We start from the raw sequence: 16,822 nt of genomic DNA, 5'->3' as shown, positions 1-16,822 counted from the left end.
TACTGGCCCATATCTATCAACTGGTAACCACTTATAATGCCCATTTAATCGAGTGATAACATTTAAAACGGGTGGACCATATCTGGGCCAAGTCTCAGCCAAGTTAATAATCAAAAACTGGGCAAGATATGGCCCATGTTTGGCTATTGTCTGGAAGACAGACTTTGTGTGTCACCACTGCAATGAAAATGACATATCAATGAAGCATTGCACTTTAGACACGTTAATAATGGTTAGTAGCAGTTACTAATAATATAATTTGTAAAATAATCATTTGGTTATTAAAATATATGTAATATAGGTTAAAATCATTAGTTGTTTTGCAACATTCTGGAAACATTCATTCATTCATTCATTCATTTTCTTTTTGGCTTAGTCCTTTTATTAATCAGTTACCACAGCAGAATGAAACGCCAACTTATCCAGCATATGTTTTTACGCAGCGGATGCCCTTCCAGCTGCAACCCAACACTGGGAAACTCAAAAAAAAAATAATGTATTTTAAATGTGGGTGAAGATAGGCCAAACTTACATGGCTCACATCAATTTTTAATAAATACTACATTTGACATCTGGCCCATGTCTTGTGTGCTGCCTTAAAGATGGTGCCACCTCTGCCACACCCGGGCATGTTTGTCCCACATGCTGTATGCCAGTGTCGGATGAATGCCAGCTTTATGCCAAATCCGGGCCAGAATTATTTGCTACTGGGGATTCTAAATGCACAACTCCTGCTAAATGTAAAGCCTGATTTACTACATGGATGCCAAAACGTAATGAAGTGCATGTGTGAAAACAAAGACATTGCATTGAGCAGTTTTGCATTTAAAAGATGTCTAATAGATGTCCAAACATAGACCTCTTGGCAAAAACAATGCTAAATTTGGGCTGTCAGTGAACATCTAATAGACTTTTCTTCAATAGACTTATTAGATATTAGTGTGTTAACTTCCATTTGCGAACATTGGTGTTTATTAAAATACATTTAAGTCTAATATGCTGGATGTGATCATGCATTTGTAATGGTAGGAACAGTTGTAGGGATGGTCAAATGTATATTTACAGTATATAATTTTTATATATTTATTTTAATTGTTAATATTATTATTTAAGAAACAACAGTGTGAGATACTTTACACCATTTAAAGAGCTGACCACCAGCAGGTTATTTTGTACGATGTGCAGTGTAGTTATCACCGTGAAACTAAAACATGTATAGTAATGAATACTTTTTACTTAAGTACATATTTCAGGCTGTAGTTCTTTACTTTTACTTGAGTACAAAAGTGTAGTCAGTACTTCAACTTTTACCAGAGTCATTTTAATCATGAGTATCTGTACTTTTACTTGAGTAAAAGATGTGTGTACTTTTGCCATCTCTGCAAGTAACCCACAAATTTCAGAAAGAGAAAGTCCCACAAATGAATATACTTTACAAAATATCAGCCAAAAATACTAAATAACTACATTAAAAAAACGTATCAATGTGTCTTAGTAACTCATTACAGTAGATTTGTTAAATAAGAAAAGAAAAAATGGCTTATTTTGCAACAGTCTGTTTGCAAATCCTGCTCTTATAAATTTGCATTTTCCAACAACAATAACCTGATATTTAAATTTATTGATCATAATAAGTGCAAGTGAATGTGATACCTGGTTAAGGGGTAACCCTGGTTTCCAACTCTGACGTTGACACTGTACACAGCTGGAGGAAGTATGGGTAACATACAGCTGATGCTTTCATTGGTCCACTGTAGCAATTCACACTCAGCATCGCCAATCAGAACAGAGATGTCATTAGGTGCCGCACCAAAATGTGTCCCCAAGATGGTAAGATTCCTGTACCCTTTATTAATATACAAGATAAAACAGTGTAAAATTAGCCAATATTCCAATAGCACTGGGGTTAATCAGTAAGTTTAGAAATACATTTCATTGTCACTGTGAGGCTTGCAGCCAAACCGGCTTCTCTGATTGCGTGACATCTGCTAATGCCAGTGGAAGGATCACGCGTGTACAAAAGAGCTGGAAAAAATAGCTAAAATTTGTCTTGAGGCCATATGAGGGTTTACATCTGTAATCAAGATGTTAAAGCAGAACAGAACAATTGGATGGAAAGAGACACTTGACACCTGAATGTGATTGCACCAGTTTGTTTGTGTCTTTTGACATTTATCTTCATTACAGTGTCTCTCAAAACACAAGCTAAACTGTGTTTTTTTTTTTTTTTTTTGAGTACTGGAATTCAGTAATTGTAGGTCTGACACTTTTTTTCTGGGTTAATTATTCTGACCGATTGTACATGTCACGTACATCTCGTAATTGTTGCTAACAGCAGTTTAAAGAATAGAAATAAACACACGCTCAAATAAATGCATTTAATAGGTTACATACACAACACAATTTTCCTAACTTCCACAACTCGTCTGAAATAGAATCTTGCGCAGTATTAATTGTGATTAAAAATTGTTCTTTGTAGAATAAAAATAAAGTTGACCCCCCCAAAAATGAGATTGAACTGTTTTAGCTACTGACATTTATTGTAGCAGGGAAAAATACTAAGGTTTTTAAAGGGATAGTTCATGTAAAAAATTTTAATTTACTCAATTTTTACTTACCCTTAAGTTGTTCTAAATCTTTTGAGTTCCTTTTTCTGTTTAACATGTGAGAAAATATTTAGCAAATTGTTTGAAAAACCTGTAACCATTGACCTATATAGTAGGAAAAACAAATACTCAAGTCAATAGCTATGTTTCCATCCAAAGATGCCAATTAAATTTATGTGCAAAGCTCTAATATTGCATATAAGACATGCGAATAAAGCAGCATTTACATCCAACGAGTGAAAGAGAACAAAATCATCACTCTCTGATTAACTGGCACCAAATATCAAAAATAAAAATGGAATTTGCTGCAATAGGAGAAGCTGCGTGAACATTTTCTTTATTTAACAAATGACCTGCGTCTCAGAAGACAGTATGCCGACATGCAATGAACAAATGGTGGCATTTGAAGGCATCAGACACAGAGCACAGACTCTCTTAACAATTCTGGTGGTCATTAATAATATACTAACATTAATTCTGAAATGGTTAAGGTGTTTTAGGATGTCCAAAACAACGTTTCAGATGTTTTAAAGTGTGCTCAGCCTGCTGGATTGTCCATTCACACACATTTTTATCATCACATGATCTCTTAAAACAAAATTACATGACTTTTTTAATGCACATACTGGAATTTACTCTGTAGTGTTTCTATCGTAGTTTATACACTTCTTTTCTAACCGAATAAAAAGTTTATCCTACTCAGTTATATGCATGTTTTTTATGCACATTTTCAAAATAGGTGGACGGAAACGCAGCTAATGGTTACAGGTTTCCATTTTTTTCTAAACATCTTTATGTTTGACATAGAAAATACACTCATAAAGGTTGAGTAAATGATGACAAAAAAATAATTTTGGGTTTCTCTTTAATTCAGCAGTTAGCAGTTTTCAACGTTCTTCAAAATATGTTCTTTGATGTTCAACAGCAGAAAAAAATTTAAAGCTTATGGTTTGGAACAAGTGTAGGGTTGAAAACAACAAATTCAATTTCATTTTAGCTGTACTATCCCTTTAATAAAAGTAATTTATTTTAAAAAGGGAAAAACCTCAACATTCTTCAAAATATCTTCTTTGATTTCAACAGCAGAAAAAAACTAAAGCTTAAGGTTTGAAACAAGTAGAAGGTTAAAAACAATGAGTTCATTTTCATTTTTAGGTGTACTATCCCTTTAATAGAAGTAATTTGTTTCACAAAGGGGAAAAAAAACTCTTCAATTCTTCAGAATTTCTTCTTTGATGTTGAACAGCAGAAAAAAAAACTCAAAGGTTAATTTTAATTTTCCGGTGATCTCTTTAGTAAAATAAATTTATTTACAATGAGGGAAAAACTTAAGGCATGTTTTAGATTGCATTATAAAAACAGTTGAGTTCTAACCTCAAACTAGACCTTACAAAGCAGCATATTCAGCATATTATTGTTTTTAAAAAGTGAGAGATTCACTGAAATATAAGAACAGAGTTGACATTTCAGTGAATTACATTTTTAACAAATTTAAACAAAACAGATTTATTAAACAGATATATTCATTAAAATATTTTAGTCACCAAACACCAAACACCAAAGATAATACAATTAAATTCAAGCTAAATATTGCAAAAAAAAAATTACAACCTACAAAATTTCATGAATGTTTTTTTTTACTTATCTTGATTTTTCCTCTTTTAAAATTTGTATTTAAAATATTGTATTTTAATTTGTATTTAAAATACAAATATTTTGGACCGTTATTGTAAGTTATTTTGTAAGATAAGCTCCAGAAATGTAGTATTAAACATGCACACACACACACACACACACACACACACACACAATGGCATTTTTTTTTTTTTTTATGTAATAGCGTAATTTATCTGTCACTCAAAGTCAAATCCAGTCTGGTTATAGACACTGAACAAGTTGTATGTTTAAGGGATTAAATCTGTCTGAACTCATCTGAACCGAACTGAGGTTTTATGTATTTACTCTTCTCGTGAATAAACGCAAGTGAACTATTCTAAAAATGGAATGCATTCAGATGACAGAGTATCAGTTTACAGCTTACTGAATCTCATAGAATACAATCAGTTGTTGACTTTTTGCAAACACAGAGTAAGACTAACTATGAGACACCAATTTTAGAAGATGAATGGTCATTGAAAAGTATATTTGAACATCTTAGTTCATTTGGGGTATTTGTTAATGTTAATGTTTGTCAAGTCTAGTATTACATTTTTAAAAAAATCTCCCAGATTCATTGTGGCATTTAAAGATAATAGACTTGATTCCCAGGCAATAAGTGCCCTGAATTAAGTAAAAACTTCTGTCAAATGCAGAAATTATAATATCTTACCAAATACTGTTGTTGTTTGTGGGCTCACAGATGTGATTAAGGCTGTCATAGTGTTGCTGTAGGTGAAGGAGCCATTGAATATTGCTGTCATCTCTGCGGCAATCAGTGTTACAGTCTGATCACTTTCCGACCCCTGATTAAAGTGTCATACACAAGATTAATGTGTAAACGTTTCAAGGATGCAATACAATTATGCAATAATGGAGGAGCTATTCAAATAAATTATACCAAATTCACATAAGGAAGATTGTAGATGTATTCATTCCAAACTGAATGCAATCTGTTATGTTATTAGATTGAAAATATAAATCAATTAATTAAATAATTAATACTTAATATAATAATTAATTCAAATATTTATTAATTAAATAATTATTATTATTTAGATGTACAGTAGATTGAACTTCACATTTGTAAACATAAGTTTTATTTTCTTTATTTTCTTTAAGTTCAAGTTAAATTGCACGTTTTTAGTTTCAGTGAACTATGATAACCCTGCTTTTCTGATGATTTATTAATAAAGTTAGCAATTGTACCTTAGTTGTACTTTTACTGTGACTTTGTTACGATCACCAGCAATTTAACCCTCATAGATCGCTGGAGAACATTCACTTTTACTGGAATTACAATTCTGTCACCATATGGACTACAAATCCTGTCATGCACCACATACTCACACCTGTTCTTGTTTTCAACTGATGTGTGTGTCTGTGCTGCTTTTAAAGTCCATGCAATCAGTTCCGAACAGCTTCAGCTGTGTGTGTTAGCAATCAGCGGAAAACCAGAACAGTTGTGAGTGTGTGGTGCATGACAGGATTTGTAGTCCATATGGTGACATAATTGTTGTCCCAGTGAGAGTAAATGTTCTCCAGCGATCTATAAGGGTTGGATCACGGGTGATTGTGACACTTACAATTAAAAGAAGATTTTTTTAATTATTACTTTAGTTTTGTTTTTTGTGTTCTGAAGTATAATATTGCATTAAACTGCATGGTGGCATGAGTGTATTGTTAAACACCCATTTGTAGTCAATGTACAATTTGGTATAATTTGGTAAATATTTGATTTTATCAGTAAATAAACTCTTTACTTACAGCAGGAACTATGCATCTCAGCTGAAAAAGTTCCACTTCTATAATGTTACATGGTTGAGTGCCAATGGTGACTGCAGCATCGTTACTGAATCCATAGCCTGACACTGTCAGAACTGTCCCTCCTGTGTAGACATACAGAACATCACTGTACTGTAAATAATAGCAGGTTTTTTATGGTTTGTATTTTTGTAATTTGACAAAAATGTGTCAGTTCGCATTATTCAGCTTATGCAACTTTTAATATACAAAAAACAAAAGATAGATATTTATTAAATTTATGAAAGACAATCAACAAATACTTGGTGTACACAGATGTGAAAACATTTATTTTGCACTGTGCATTATGAAGAAAATAGTAATTGTATACCTGCCACACTTCCTGTTGTGGGGTTAATAGAAGTCACCCCTAACAGGTGTGTGAAGTTAAAGCTGTTGTTATTTGGGTATCTTGCATTTCCCAACACAGAGAAACTCAGAGAGACTGGCTGTACACCTGCACTAGCAGGACCCACCTGGCAAGTTATAGATGTATCTGAAACACATACAAATTATGTTTGCATAAATAGTGCATTAAAATAATGGAGAAAAATAGAGATCATTTACTAATCTTATGTACGATTTTTTTGAGAAAGGTGAATAGTGATTTTTAATTTTTTATTTCACATAAAAATCATAGATTACAACTTTAAAAGAACTGAAATACAGTAATATGAACCACTTCTATGATGCTTTGTATTATTTTTGTCATTTTAAGGTCTCTGTATCAATCAATGTTATGTTTGTGCATTGTAAAAAAGTTGACTCAACTTGTAATTCAACTTGCTACACAGCTTTTTTCAACTTAAATCAAGTCAACTACAATGCTTGGGTTCAAACTCAAAAAAAACTTTGCAGCAGGTTGCCCTGCAATTTTTAACTCGAGTCAACCCATTTTTTTTTTTGCAGTGGATCAATTGATTTCAATTGACCACAATAGCACTAGCAGCAATTCATAAAGTTCCTAAAACGTGTACTTTTGTATCACACAGAAATGTAAAACACGTTTGAAGCATCAGTGTTTCTTAAATAACCAATGCAATGATGCATGTGTTTTACATTCTTTAAGCAAAGCAGATATGCCATCTGAAAACACTCAAGTGTTTCAGCTTACTGGTGACCTGCAGAATAGAGCACTCCGCATCTCCAGTCTTTATAGTAATGTTTCCACCTTTAAAACCAGATCCAGTTATTGTAAGTACTGTTCCCAGACTGCTGGATCCTGAAAGACAAGTTAATTTATATAATGAATCACTAAAACCACCACGAATAGAATAGACTTTTTATGAGAGTTTTGATTATTTACTCCACCTTCTGTGGGAGAAATCCCAGTCACTGTCGGAGTCTTTGACTCACTCCAGGTGAAACCACAGTCCCCTGAACACCATGATGGGATACCGTTGATGAAAACTTGCACCTAAAAGAAAATGAGCACAAAAATATGAGTCTCTAATAATAAGATTAAGACTAATAACACTTCACAATTGTATGAATTTTACATTAGAGGGTTAGTTCAAAGCTGTAATATATTATAATATATTAGCCAACATCTCTCATAACAAGTCAAAATCAAATCTGATCATCATGATTATATCTCTTCAGATTAGTTGGAATGGAAAACTAAATTTAAATGAACACTGAAAAAAATATTTATCTTATTAATTTTCTTACTTTTTGTCTTGTCTGTAGTCCAAATATCAAAAAATAAATAAAAAAATAAATACAATTAAGAAGCTTTTTCTAGAAGTAAAAAATATTGTCTTGTTTTCATTTTTTTCCCTCAAAACAAGCTAAATAGTCTCCCAATGGGCTAACAAGATTATTTTGCTTGCCACATATTATTTGGCTTGATTTATTAAAAGTCGCTTAAATTTGAAGGAATATTTCAAAGGGGGGGGGGGGGGGGGGTGACAACAATTTTTACTTTTGAAAAAATGCTTCTTGATTTCTGATTTTTTTAGATATTTGAACTAGAAACAAGACAATAACACCTTAAATTTATATTAAATGATATCAGCAGTTCTTAAGATGGTTGCAGACAAAAAATATTACATTAAAATAAGACATGAAGGACTTAAGCATCTAATTTACTTGTATGTAATCGGTTATTGTTGAATAAATAAGGAATACACAATAATCTTATAATTCAACTGACAAATTCACACCTGTCTAGGGCTGCACAATATATTGATTTAGCATCGACATCACAATGTGAGCATTCGAAATAGTCACATCGTAAAGATTTGCAATGTCCTGTCTAGGGTGCCTTTCGGAAAACCATCGTTAGTCAATTAAGTTCACAAATTACGTCATTACAAACATAGTTCATTGATTTGGTGTTTCCCAAATCCATCGTTCCAACGAACATTCACAAACTGTGTTGCAAACTTTGCAACTACACGCTTGCAACTATACCTCAGCTATAGTTAGAAGCATAGTTCCTGGCTCTGTTCTATTTCCTGTTATCCCCGGTGTCCTATTTATTTAGAACATTCCAACTTTTAAACTTGGAACTGTTAAAAACATAAATAATTAAAGTCATCTCTCTTAGGTGTAATTGGCTTTCAAAGTATTTTTAAAAAATTTTTACTGTATTGACAGTATTGACTGTACTGACTTTCAAAACATTAAATGCCATTTGGAATGCAGCAGTGGCTCATGACCCTCATGACCCTATTATTTAAAATATACGTTATGTCTCCAAAGCTTGTGAAAACAATAATATATAGCATACATTAATGGTTTTAATTTACAGTAGGTTATTTATTAAGAAATGTATCTGCATATCACATGGGCCTATTTCATGTTTTAGAATAGAATATGAAATATTCTCAAAACTATTTGTCAAGCAAACATACAGGCCCTATACTGTATGTGCCTTTTATATATATTTTAATTAATATAGAAACAGAGTGCATGTTTTTACCAAAACTAATATTAAAATAAAATATTAAAATGATACTACATTTTTTAAATGCGTGTGTGTTTAAAACAATACAATTTGCACAAAAAAAATATAGGGTTTTCTCTAAAGCACTCCACCCCATTTAAAGCGTCGTTATGGATGTTTTACGTTATAACTAATGTGGTTCAAATGATGGATCTGCAACAAAGCAACTATGGGTTTTGGGAAACACTCATCACTACATCGTTCTTTTCCCAAACCATGCATCTTACAATGATAGTTCAGCCACAGGTTATGTCGTTGTTTGGAAAAAGCACTCCTGAATTATAGTATTTTTGAGTTATGCAAGAAAAAGTTAGAATGTCTACATTTACTACATTTCAAAGTGAAAACAAGATTATTTCACTGCACTGGCAGATAATTTTTTTAGAACAAGCAAAAAAACATCTTAATTTGCACTTATTTCTTCTGACAGTGAAAAGTAAACAATTTTTTACTTGGTCTAAGAATTTGTTTTGATATTTGGACTAGAAACAAGACAAAAAGAAAGAAAAGCATTTTTTTTGCATTGTGATTTCTCAATTTCTGTACCTGAATATTGGTAGACTGCCCAGAATAATAATGCTGTCAAACTGTCTTCATATCGCAATATTTATCACAGAAAAATTAAAAATTGCAACATCAGATTTTCCCCAATATCATGCAGCCCTACACCCGTCCATTTGCAATACAAACTAACCTTTCAATCTTTAGTTTAACCATAATCCACTCATGCTAAATCCCCAGAATAGTGCATATAATATAAGCAGACAGATCCTTCATCTGACCTACTTTGAAGCAGTATTGAAATCTGTAGACTACATGGTATCTGGTTACATGAGGAAAAGCGTTTAAAAGCAGTCTGCATTCATGTTACCAGTCTATCATAAACAAACATGATAAAGGCTATTCTCTGCTGTAAAAGCAATAGGTAAGAAATGCACCTGTGGTTTATTTGTAGGCACACGCAAAAAGTCTCCCATAATTTTCTGTTTGAAGAGGCCTCCTTGCTCGACCTCTCGTGATGTCACCGATGGGTTCACACCAATCACATTGGAAGCATTGATCTGGTTAACATTGTCAAGAAAAATGTTAAATGAAACAGATATAGATTAAAAAAAAACTTAAATAGCTCAGAAACTCTGAGTTACTAAATTGTATAATGCTGTTGAAATAGTGGATTAATTTATTTGTAGTTTAAATAGTAAAATATGTCATTTGAAATATTATTAGTTTGATATACAGTATTTTGATGTCAAAAGCAATTTTTTTATAAGTTTACAGTCTTCGATGTCACACGATCCTTTAGAAATCATAAAAATACATTTAGTGCTCAATAAGAAATTACTGTTTAGCAAATGTATTTTGTTCCCACAGTGTAAAGTCTAGTTAACATTTATCACACAACATCTTTATACTGTCTAGAATGTTTTGCCAACGTAAAAAAAATCATCAAAACTACAAATTGAATTGATGTCAATTGACTACCTTGTTGTCAAAATGACATAAATTGATATTTAACAATGGTGTCAAACAACGTGTCAAAAATCAATAAATCATTTGAACTAAGGACTTTTTTCCCTGTTTTTGACTCTATGTTACATATCAGTTTGATGTCGTTTTGATATAAAGGTAATTTACGTGCATTTTAGTCATACAAAATTATTGCAAATTTGAAATTTAAAAGCAAACAACACGTCAAAAAGCAATGAATCCTGTAATAAATGTTTGACCTGTTTTTGCTGCCAATGTTAGCTGTCAATTTGATGTTGTTTTGATATAAAGGTAATTTACGTGCATTTTAGTGATGCAAAATCAATGTAAATTTGGAATTTGTAATAAAAGCAAACAAAATCGATGAATCCTCGAATAATATTTGATGTGTTTATGATGCCAATGTTAGATGTCAATTTGATTTGACATAAGATCCAAAAGGGATACAAAGTATACTAAGGAATACAAAATAGAATTTGGAATAAAAGCTTTTAGATTATTAAAAATGTTATTATATATTTTTTGCCATTAATTTGGGGGTTAAAAGATCATCATGTGTGGATGTCAAATGGACGTCAAGATTTTATCATAAAATAGATCTGCATTTTTGACGTTGTTTTGCTGGGTTTGTCAATCTGACATGTGTCAAACTCTTTCAAGCTAAATGAGTTGTAAACACATTTTCAAGTTGAATTATGCTATATTTCAAACTTTTAATAGTATATATGATTTTTAAAATGATGAACATTTTATATTTAAACACTTTTGTTTGAATTCATATTAACATTTCTTTTATTATCCCTTCAGCAGAACCCCTATTGAACCTGCAAACTCCCAATTTAGGGATCTTTTAAGCTTTTTTAAGCTTATAGAACACTGATCTTTTTCTTGCCTTTATCAGAGGCTGGTTTCCAGGAATTGTGAGCCACTGGATGTTCCAGGTGTATCCTTTACAGTTTCCTGATCTCTGCACCTGCAGCTGGCCGAGCTCTGGGATCCCCTGTAGAGCGTACTGCAGATCTGCAGCGCTGATATCTACAGCCAGACCTGGAGAAAACACACACCACACACAAAAAAACAGTTAAACCACTTGTTTTGGTACATGTACATAGAGTTTAGTAATCTAATCTGTTAATTTCAGGATTACCACCATCCAGCCACTAGAAAGGAAAGTAACAGGTAAACCCAAAATCAACATGTTTACCTTTGACATGCATATATGATATTAAACACAGAACACAGATAGGCCATTCAACTGGCCAACACAGACCACTAGAAAAACAGGTAAACCTTCAAGCTGCATGCTAACCTTCGACACTTCGACCACTGAACTCCACGTCAAAGGTTCCTGTAAGAGGTGGACTGGCTTTCTGAGGGCGAATAATGGTGACAGTTGCATTCCCTTGGCGTTGAATCAACAGGTCACCTGTGCTGCTTGGCATCTTCTATTGGATACAAGCAAAAACAAAGATCGAGAATATGGAAGGCTTATTCAGGGGGCACTCATGCATAGATCATCCAAAAATTGTCATTATTTACTCTTTTTTTACCCAAAATTAGTCATTGTTAGGCCTGTCATGGTATCTATTTTTTGTTGTACGACATATTGCACCACAAAATATTGCGATAAACTATATTATTGTAATTTTAAGATCATTTTATGCCACTCTTTATATAATCCCATAATGACAATATAATATCATCATGATACACTCAAAGAACACATCATATTTTATTCTTAAGAATATTCACTTTAATTATAGTCATTTTAACAATCTAATAGGCAATGTGAAAGCACATATCGTAAATAAATAATAATAAATGTTAGCAAAAGAATACATGAAAATATAGTAATTTTATGTAAATACTATAGTGTTTTTTAACCATACTGACACCTCCAATAGAGATAGAGATGTTGTGCAATCAGCTAAAAATTATTATTTTTTTTTTTTATGTATGGGCGATATATTGTATAGTGCATCACCAAAAATGATTGAGGTCATGTACATGTGTTGTGCGATAAGTCGATATATTGATTAATTTATTCATTATATTAATGCTATTTTATATCAATATTACATGTTTAATAAACATTTTCTGTGTATCATTCTTCTCATAATGCCAGATTACAAATTAATTAAAATGTATTGTTTTTTTTCGATGATAATTATACCTATGGCCTGGCCATTTGTTTTGGACATTTTGACTCATACTTGCCCAGCCTAAAGCAAACACATGCAATGTTTTGAAAAATCTAGTTTAAAGGAGTGTTCCACTACAATGTCATATTTTAAACTTTAGTTGATGTGTAATGTTGCTGTGTGAACATAAACAACATCTCTGAATGTAATATGCTCAAAGTTCAGTGCAAAGGGAGACATTTGCTTTTACACAGTCAGCTTAGCATACAGCGAACAAAGTTTATGGACTACAAAAAAATACATCCGGGTTAATGCGATCACAAACGCTTCAGGTTACGTGCATTCACCACGCGCACACACCCTGCACAATGAAGGGGCATGTCCAGAGGCGCTGTAATGTTATAGCAGAGTAAGCTAAAATGCCGTCCAAACTCTGCTATTTCTAAAGAGCTTGTTCTGTATTTCGGCTTCCGAAGGATGATACAAAGAGAGTACTGCTTACAATTTAATTTTAATTATGTTCCAGAGAATTACAAAATTATATAGCTAGCATTTGACAATTGAGAACTTCCAGAATCTCTCTCAGTTCAGTGCTGTGCTGTGATTTGGCTGTAGATTGTGAGTCACAACCTGTAAGTATTTTAATTTGTTAAAATTGATCAACCACATGCACAGTTTCTAGCGTTACCGATAGGTCTATGTTGTAGCGAGGACGTAAAGAAGGACTAAAACAACAGGAAATGCTATTTGGCACTGCTAACAATTTAGCTACAAATTCATATTTATCAGTCAAACCTCTTTAAACAGTGCAATGTCTCTCCATGCGGCCGCTTTCAGTGTCTCTCTATGTGGATGCTTTCCGTGCGCTATACAGCTCTAATAACAAACTCACAAAAGAGAGCAGGCATGAGGTTCACCTGTGTGCTCTTCATTTTCTGTCTGATTAAGGCTCAATCTGATATGGCTGACAGCTTCTGTTTAAACTGCACAGAAGCGCGTGCTTGTAGGGTTGTGCAAAGGTAATGAGCCGCTCTGCAAATCACAGCACATTATGTTAGCTGACCAATCAGAGCCTCTTGAGGGCAGGCCTTTCGGAGGAACTAGGAAATATGACAGTCGTTTTCATGTTAGCTTAGTAGCTGTATATAATCAAAGTGAGATATATGAAAGAATAACGTGATTTTTTACTAATAAAGCATTAGCACACATTGCTTTGCATCTTATAAACACAACCAAGCGTTAAAAATACATTTTGGACCACCCCTTTAAATCAAAGTTACATCAAATTAAAATGAAAGTTTTCATGTACTTTCTTCAATAACTTCAATCCAAACATCAGTTGTCAAAATTGACAATTATCAGCATGTGTCACACGGGACACATTTTGTGACCTTTTTATGTCTTATTTCTTTCTTTCTCTCTTTTTTTCCTCATATTTTGAAGAATGGCATACAGCATTTTAAACAACACCAAGACGAGCAAATTTTAATGTAATCTGCATGATCCACACATCAGAAAAATCAGGAAGTTTCAACACTTCAAGAGAAAGACTAAAGAATTTCAGCTTTAACTCACCTCCAGAAAACCTATTTCAAAGAGTGGGACACCAAAGCCACAGTTGTAAGGTGTCGCTGTGATCTCGTAGCTGATTTGAGAAGAATTTGTTCGTTTGCTGATGGTGATGTTTGAAAGGAAAAGCCCTGAACTGGCAAGAGCAGGTGGTCTTCTTCTGTGGAGAATAACTGAACATGTGGAAAGAGAAAATTGAACTTTCAATTAAAAGGAACAAAGTCAAAATCAAATAACATAACATATATGTATATATTTTAAATAATGATTACAAATAAACAAATAAGACATATGATTCCGTTCCAAAAAGTCATTGATCAATTTTGATTTAAACTTTGTAATTAAATATGTGCTAATTTTATTTATAATGTTATTTTATTTATCTTATTATTATTATATATTTTTATTTGTATTTTTGGCCTAAATGTTTGTTTTGATGCTATAATTGTACTGTTAGATTTAAAGAGGAAGAAAATGTGAACTAATTTTGTTCTCTGCTGATGGAACAATTGATTTCTTACTCACTCTTTATATTTGAGACTAATATGCATTAATACAACAGAGTTAAACTAAACTGTGTAATTACATTCCATAATTGAATCTATAGCTTATTCCTATATTCACCATTGGAGTCTAACGCTGTTGCACGTCCAATTTGAACAGCATCAATGAAGAAAACAGAGTTGCTGTCCACCCCATACACGCTCAGCTGTAGAAGTTTAAAGTTGGAGCCTATGTAGGTTGTCTGTATGGAGGCTAGAAGATCCACACACTTGTAGTTCCACCTGAAAATGACAGCATATATGTTTCTTCATTGATCTAACTGTGATTAGATTAAATCTTGTCATTGTGGAGAGCGCAAGTAGAGGCAAGAAAAGGCAAAATTGTTACTTTATGTTTAGCCAACTAAACGTACTCATCTGTTGAGTCAAACTGCACAGAAATAAATGTGCTTTCCTCCCGGTAAGTGTTTGCAGTTACGTAACTGAACAATATTCCCAGTTCATTCTTTAAACTCCCTTTGTAGGCCAAGCAGATCTAGGATACAATAAATAAAATATATATTTTCATATTTAAAAAGTTCAAATGTGAGAAAATAAAAAGTAGTAAGGGTGTCTGGAGATGCTTACAGAGTTATACATGTATGGCTGCAGCAGTATTGGGTTATAGATGGCACCGGATACTGTAGTGTCATTGGCATTGAAGAAAATCTCAGGATTTTTCAGACACCAGCGTCCACAGAAAGCTTCTGAATCATTAACAAGGACCCCTCTACGGGTTAGATCACCTGAAAACTGTTTTTACAAGGAGAAATCTCTATGAGCTGGTAAAATGGTGAAGAAAACGATGTTCATCATGATGAATAATGTCACATTATTTGCAAAAAAAAAAAAAACTGATTAGGCCCACACAGATTATTGCAAGTTTTTTGCCTGTGATTGAATCTATTTATTTACTTGTTTAAATGTGTGTAAATTCAGTTTTTAAATTAATTTCAGAAATATTATTGACTAATTCAAATTGATTTGATTTATTTATAATACAGTTTGTAAAGTAATATTTTCTTTTAGTAGATATATTATATGAGAGACTTGATTTGTTTACCAAATAAGTGGACCTAGATGGATATGCATTGTAACCAATAAAAAAACTTAAAAACCTATTAATTTTTATTTCATCTATTAACATTTTAGTTACAATATTCCCAAAATAATATCCATATAAATCTGCAGATTTTTTACAAAACTCTCAGAAAAAAACTAAAAATTTCCACAGATTTTGTCTGACCCTACTGATTACTAATAGTGCTTTTGAATTCTCATTGATTTTCATATTTATCAATCAGGAAGTCATAATTACTAAGTCAGATGCGTTCAAATAACTCTGGTAAAAGTAAGAAGTTTTTATATATGCAAAATTAATATATTCATATAATTTATCTACAAAATTCATAATAAATGTGGTGGCTTGTTGTGTGTTTTCAATGAATATTTTCCTTTTTTGAAGTACTGTATCTACGAACTAAAGCATTATTTATTCTATTGTAGGTTAATTGTGACCTTGGATCACAAAAGTTATGGAATATGTTGCAATAGACAAAAATGCATCGTAAGCTTCAAAATAATTGATTTAATTGAACTTTATCATTATGATAAAGTACGGATTAGAAAAAAGATCATGTACTGTATCATCAAGATATTTGGTAACACTTTATTTTGATAGTCTATTTAAGTATCAGTAGACTGTCTGCTTAATATCTGTTGATACTGCTGCTAAACAGACATTTAACTGACTATAAGAAACGTTGCAAGTACATGTCAACTTACACTAACCCTAACCCCAACCTAACAGTCTATTTATAATCTAATGAGAGTTAGTAGGCATAAATTAAATTCAACAAACGGACCATCAAAATTCATCAAAACGGACCAGATATTTTGTACATTGCTTTATCAACACTCTTTTTGATTAGTAATTACAACATAATTGAGGCAATTTTCTCAATCATTTATTCAATGATTTCTCATGTATTTCTCAATTAATTAGTTCTATATCAGCTAAATATTGTACAATAGAAACAAACCATATTATATTATATGAAAATGTAT

At 32.4% G+C, this 16,822-nt stretch overlaps 1 protein-coding gene across 1 annotated transcript in view; it reads right to left on the bottom strand.

The window, feature by feature from the left end:
- Positions 1-16,822, bottom strand: part of pkhd1l1.1 (PKHD1 like 1, tandem duplicate 1) — a 64,458-nt gene that overhangs the window by 36,832 nt on the left and 10,804 nt on the right. The window contains exons 20-32 of the mRNA XM_056480020.1: positions 15,344-15,508; positions 15,130-15,251; positions 14,838-14,998; positions 14,220-14,386; positions 11,813-11,948; positions 11,396-11,550; positions 9,954-10,076; positions 7,377-7,482; positions 7,180-7,287; positions 6,397-6,561; positions 6,030-6,151; positions 4,936-5,068; positions 1,654-1,846 (exon numbers count right to left, since the gene is read on the bottom strand). Coding sequence (XP_056335995.1) covers positions 1,654-1,846; positions 4,936-5,068; positions 6,030-6,151; positions 6,397-6,561; positions 7,180-7,287; positions 7,377-7,482; positions 9,954-10,076; positions 11,396-11,550; positions 11,813-11,948; positions 14,220-14,386; positions 14,838-14,998; positions 15,130-15,251; positions 15,344-15,508 — 1,856 coding nt within the window. The remainder of the gene's footprint in view (positions 1-1,653; positions 1,847-4,935; positions 5,069-6,029; positions 6,152-6,396; positions 6,562-7,179; positions 7,288-7,376; positions 7,483-9,953; positions 10,077-11,395; positions 11,551-11,812; positions 11,949-14,219; positions 14,387-14,837; positions 14,999-15,129; positions 15,252-15,343; positions 15,509-16,822) is intronic.

This window comes from Danio aesculapii, chromosome 19 (assembly GCF_903798145.1).
Source record: "Danio aesculapii chromosome 19, fDanAes4.1, whole genome shotgun sequence".
Lineage (NCBI taxonomy): Eukaryota > Metazoa > Chordata > Actinopteri > Cypriniformes > Danionidae > Danio > Danio aesculapii.
Note: the sequence above shows the minus strand (reverse complement) of the source record. Positions and strands in the feature narration are given on the sequence as shown.